General features: G+C 43.4%; 1 protein-coding gene across 1 annotated transcript; it reads left to right on the top strand.

Annotated features, from left to right (window-relative positions):
- The first annotated feature begins 1,244 nt into the window (after positions 1 to 1,244).
- si:dkey-82o10.4 (uncharacterized protein LOC797793 homolog) lies at positions 1,245 to 5,432 on the top strand. Its single transcript, XM_060065003.1, has 5 exons — positions 1,245 to 1,760; positions 2,325 to 2,396; positions 2,507 to 2,633; positions 3,149 to 3,296; positions 4,463 to 5,432. Exons 1-5 carry the CDS (start codon positions 1,380 to 1,382, stop codon positions 4,545 to 4,547), a joined length of 813 nt encoding a protein of 270 aa, XP_059920986.1. The 5' UTR covers positions 1,245 to 1,379; the 3' UTR covers positions 4,548 to 5,432.
- Positions 5,433 to 6,000: the final 568 nt, after the last annotated feature.

Below are 6,000 nucleotides of genomic sequence, written 5' to 3'. Positions count from 1 at the left end.
AAAAACAATAAAATACAAAATAAATAACAAAACATAGGGCTATCCTCTAACGGAACATGGCAGAGAGGTAGGCAACATAAAAACACATTTTCTTTCTCTCTATTTACCTATGCCCGTTCGTTTTAATACAGGCTTACGAATTTTTCTGTATTCGTATTTGTTTTAATGTTTATATCTACAATTAATTCAACTGAACCCCTAATCACTTTATTCCTCTTTCCAAAAATGAACACTCACACGGGCTCACACACGCACGCACGCACACACACACACACACACACACACACACACACACACACACACACACACACACACACACACACACACACACACACACACACACACACACACACACACACACACACACACACACACACACACACACACACACACAAACAATGGCTAGTGCGCTTCTATCCCAAGGTTCAGCCGTGGACAACACTGCCTTCCGTGGCCAGCTCGACACTCACCGTGTAGGTTACAACAGGCCCGCCAGGGTCGGAGCTTGAAGCACATCCACAACTGTGCTACACAGTGAAGTTTCATGAGAATATTTGTCGAAGTGACTTTTTCTCTTCATTACAATTTATCCCATTCGTTGAAATCCTATTCTTGGTGTGTAGAAAAATGTAAAATAACATTCCCAACTGAATCTGATAATGAGTCATTGCGGAAAGGTTTTCCTTGTCCAAACACAATTTAAATCACCAAGTGCTGCTCTGTTAATGACTTATAAATACATTAGTTTCGCAATTTAGAGGGGAGGGGACGAAAGCAGGTGTCGTGCTTCTCTGGTTTTATCACGTTGATATGATGTCTCATCTTATTCGGAAATAAAACGGAAGGCAGAGACAAGCTGCAGACCTGATCCACAATACCGGCGCGGGGATTTAATGATGTTTTGATGAGGTGATGATCAATCTGTTCATACAATTCGTTTAGGCCGCCTACCAGTCGGTGAAGTAATGCAGGAATAATGGTAAATCGATGTCACTAAGACATTCTACTATAGACTATTAATTAAAATAAATGAAGTAAAAAAAAAAAAAACGATTCCCTCACACCACCTACCCCCTTCGTACTGCGTACCTTCGGCCTAGCATTTCAAAAGTTACTTTTAAACAGACTGAAATCCCATCACTTGGCACAGCGATACAGAGAGGAAGGCCTGGTGGATAAGTGATTATTTAGCTCCCTCTAGCGGTCACTTTTAGTACTGTATTACACAACCATGCATTGTGGGTACAGCATGTACCAGTTGCATAAGGTGGCCGGAAGAAGATGGACATCCGCTGCGTTTTAGTTGCCCCCTCGGATCAGCCCTGTTAACAATGTCCCGCGCGATATTGAGCATGGTAATCCCGTGATCAACTGTCATAATGCAGCGAATCACAAGCTTCGCTACTTGCAGGGACTTGGCGGGACTCGCAGCAGCGCTTTCCTCCAAGACCGTCCAACCTTGGAAGAGGACGTCTAGGTCCGCCAGTTACGCCCCTACACATCAGCAGTCAACCAAGTTGCCCTTTGGACAGAGTGTGCGTGTGCTCAGAAAACCACGCATCGCTGTCCCTCCTTTCGCCGGCCACGTGCACAGACTGTACGGTACGGCTGGAGAGCGAGGGTCAAAAAAAAACGTGATTACCGTAGTGGGCATCCCCGACCCCATCACATGGATCCGGTGTAAATGCGACATACTTATTATCGAATTATTATTTGAATTAGGTCTCGGATCGAAGGAGTTTGAAAATGGGGTGAAACAGGTAACTGAATAAATAAATAAAACGATGTCTTTAAGTGATTAGCCTAAAATACACTACTGTACTGCCATTGATTTTAACTGTCACCTTGCTTGTTCAATAATGATAATACATTTGCATGTGTTGGATGGCAGGTATGTTCCACGTTAATGGCCCGCTTAGGGCATTGCATGCATTTTTGCAAGGCTATAACTGTATTTTTGCCAATATCATCTTGATAATAAATTTCTGTTCATAATATACCACAACGTGGTTCACCAACTGTCTGTCTGACCCACTGTCTGTCTGACAAACCGTCGGCATAACCCACTATCTGTCTGACCAACTGTCTGCCTGAATCTGAACCACTGTCTGCCTGACCCACTGTCTGTCTGACTCTGAACCAGTCTGTCTGACCCACTGTCTGCCTGAAACACTGTCTGCCTGACTCTGAACCACTGTCTGTCTGACCCACTGTCTGCCTGACTCTGACCACCTGCCTGTCTGACCCACTGTCTGCCTGACTCTGAACAACTGTCTGTCTGACCCACTGTCTGCCTGACTCTGACCACCTGTCTGTCTGACCAGGCGGTGGTCCACGCCTCCCAGATGATGTCCAGTCGGCAGTTTGCCCAGTTGAAGAGAGTCGCGTCCAACGAGGTAAGTTACAGTCTGGACAAACACAACGCATACCGCAGTCACTATAGTGCTGGAATGGAACGTGAATGATTCACCCACATGGTTAAAGGTGTTGTGTGTTATTGTTACAGACTGTACAATATGTCAAGAAGAAATGTGCGTCGTTGAGTGAGGAACAGCGACAGGCCCTGGCGGTCTCACTGGAAGATATCATATTCCTTCTGCCTGAGGAAGTGTCCGTGTTGCAAGATGATAATGGTACATTCAAACGATTAATTATTCATTCATTCATCTTTATGTTCATTATGAACCATATTAACAAATAACAACTTTTTTAAAGTATATCTTTCTGGGTTGATTGGAATTAAGTGGCAGATAACCCAAAATTGCAATTTTTAAAAGACAGAATAGAGCAACATTTTGAAAGCCAACAACCCAAGAAGAAAATCCTCTGCTCCCTTTACACATTTCTCCGCCATTACATAGTGTTGCACCGACCTACAGGCGGGATGGATTCCCTGATTCATTGATGGACGAATTGCCCTGATTGGTTGTAAATGAGTCCCCTCAAAGCTAAATTGGCACCGTCAACTCGAACTCACGGACAAACCTTGAGCAAGGTATCTCCTCAATGCAGACAACAAAGGGTTTATCCAGCTTATTCACAAGGGTACACAACTTGAAAACTGTAGACACAAACCACACTATGCTTCGGCTACCCTGACTACAGCTTAACCTCAGTTCTCTCACTGAACACACCATCTTCCCCCCAGGCAGGAAGGTTTGCCTCATCACCATGAGGCTCTGGTTCCTGTCCATCCTGGAGGGCCCTGATGACCATGAGGCCACCAAGATCTTCAGAGTGGCCCCCAATGGGGATGGCAGCAGCCCCCAGAAGAAGATAGTCACTGCCGTCTACGAGTAAGCAGTTAACGGAGGGAGGGATAGTCTCTACACACCAGTGGTTAGTTTTGGTTGACTTAAGAGTTGAAAGAGAGCGTTTTCGAACTCCAATGTCAACACTCTGCCTGTAGGCATGCTTGAGCAGGAAGTCTAGCCTACTCCTTAATGACATAGCTCAAAAACAATTACTGTAAGTGGCTTTGAATTAAGGCGTTTTTTAAATGAATAAGTGGTAAAATAGTAACAGGTCCTTCATGTGTCACACTTAATAGATTGTCATCCTATCCCCTGGTCTTGGCACGTTTGGATAAATGAATCTTAAATACACTGCGTGGTGTCATTTTGCCCAAGGATTAGTGTTGATTATTAATCAGCCATGATTTGTAGTGTCTCTCTCCCTCGCTCTCTCTGTACGGTATTTTGGCTTACCAGTTAAAGGTGTAAACATTGAGTTGGCAGCGTCACGGCGTGCAGGAAAAGGCTTAGTTCTGCCTCCACCATATGGCAGGTCTGTCCTCCAGCAGGCCAACAGAGCCCACATATGATATGAAGTTCTTGTGTGCATAATTAATAGTTTTTAAACTCTTTGGCTGTACTTTCTTGGCGAGGAAGGGGGTGAATCAGTCGGCGTGGGCGGTAAGAGTGATGTAACAATTCATCTGAATAAATATTTATATTTATAAATTGACTTTTACGTTACGAATGCCATTTATGTCATTTAAAATATTGCGTTTTTAGAATCAAATCCAAATTAAATGTTTTTACCGGAATTAGAGACGGGCAGACCTAGTTTTACTTCACACTGCACAATTTAGATGTCGATTTGTCAAGTCCAAAAGGAAAGCAAGGAGAACTCAGAACATGTAATGAAATATCAACCATGGATAGCTTTGCTTCACAATGTGCCATCGGCTTACATCCTGTTCTTGCTTGGTGCTTTTTTATGTCTCACGCAGTGTTTCTCAACCTGTGGGTCAAGACCCTACATGAGTGCTACGAAATATGCACATTGTGTCAAGGAAGATTTCCAAACTACGGGTTGTATATCTTTAATATTGCACACAAAGGTTACAGGGAGACATCATATCCAAAAGGTCCCTGGTTGTGTGTAAACTAACTTTGTTCATTTCTGGTTGAATACCACCATACCAGAATAAAACCTTGCATATGTTCTAATTTTATAGATTCCGCCAGGAACTGAGGACAGGGAGGCCACCGGAATGGGAGATTACCAATATATGGCACTGGCATTGGACACTGACGGAATGATTTGATTGGGATCACAAGGAGGCTACATCACACCAATTGGTTAACACAGCATTTATATTTATTCTATTTATCATTTATCATTAATGAGAGGTATTAGAGATGTATTCAGAGATGCTTTATTTAATTATGCAACACTTCATGTACAGCAAAGCAATGTCATAAACCAAAAAAGTGTATTTTCTTCAATATGTTTTCTATAATCTACTGTTTTATAGTAAAATGATACATTTTTCTTACCCACAAAATGTCTCTTCTTGCAGTGAAGAACTCTGTTTACTAATGTTTTATAAGTTCAGGCAGGGACCTACATACTCCCACAGGTGTCAGTATTCAGCCTAGAACAGGAGGAATCTTTGGGGGGAACCACATAGTTCTCGTTTGAATTATTGGTAAGACTAAGGCTCTAAAGATTCAATAACTGTCGAGCAGCAGCACTCAAACATTGAAAACCCACCACAAGGACTGCTGGTATTCCCCTCTGAAGAATCAATATCTAACTCTTTTTCACTACACCAGATTTGTATATTTATTTTTTTACACAAGCCCTGTGTGCCAAACTATTCGACAAGACAAGACAAGAATAAGTAACCACCACTCTAGAGAGCAAAATAATGTACAGCTGTGTTGGAGCTCTGCTTGGATTCCCTTTCCTGAACAGGAGCACCGATCCTGATTAGGATTCCACTGGCAGACTCCATATCCTCTACCCATCTCTCTTTTCCGAGAGTCTTTATAGCAGAGTGAGGTCAACCGCATTTCAACTACAAGTGCTTTTCATCTGTGATGATGGTCTGTCATAGAAGGTTCTAGTGTGATTAAATGGCTCCTTCGAGGCACTCATTATTCATCACTGTCCAACAGCAACCATAAAGTTTAGGGAAACCATTTCTGGGATTTATTGTTGGTTGGTTCGACCATTACATGTCTTAAAACAGGCTACACGGTATGGATGAATTGTGTGGTTGAAACATCCTCATTAGTCAATTCATATTACGTAGGAAAAACTTAATATGCTGACATTCCTATATGCGGTACTTTCACCGGTGAAAATATTGCGGTCAACCAGATGCCAATATGTTGAAGTAAACGAGATTATTTATGCAACTCAAGTCTGGGGGTGGTGGCAAATTACCTCTGCTAAATGCAGGGTGTGCAGTGCTCCTTGAGACCGAGGGGCTACAAACAAATTAGATTTACCTTCTGTGATCAGTTAATCCAATCTGGGTGGTGGGAGCGCACCATGTGGGGGGGGCCTACACATGTCAGAGGGTTCACAACACCATCTAGCCATCCAGTGGATGCATCCTAGTGTGAACGCTGCCTGGACAAGTGACTCACTCGTACCACAAAACATCACCTGCTGCAGGTAAACTGGCGTCTGGACTGCGCGCCGACTGATGGAGACGCCAGAGACGTCATCACCCGTCAGCGCAGGCAGCCGGTGACGGCTCCA

This window comes from Gadus macrocephalus, chromosome 11 (genome assembly GCF_031168955.1).
Source record: "Gadus macrocephalus chromosome 11, ASM3116895v1".
Lineage (NCBI taxonomy): Eukaryota > Metazoa > Chordata > Actinopteri > Gadiformes > Gadidae > Gadus > Gadus macrocephalus.
The sequence above is the reverse complement of the archived record's forward strand: the minus strand, read 5'-3'. Positions and strand labels throughout refer to the sequence as shown.

Bases quoted from the DNA above. Each gene is read 5' to 3' on its own strand.
- si:dkey-82o10.4 (XM_060065003.1), top strand. From the start codon at position 1,380: ATGCAGCGAATCACAAGCTTCGCTACTTGCAGGGACTTGGCGGGACTC. The intron at 2,397-2,506 runs GTAAGTTACAGT...TTATTGTTACAG, and splicing joins AGAGAGTCGCGTCCAACGAG to ACTGTACAATATGTCAAGAA. The intron at 3,297-4,462 runs GTAAGCAGTTAA...CTAATTTTATAG, and splicing joins ATAGTCACTGCCGTCTACGA to ATTCCGCCAGGAACTGAGGA.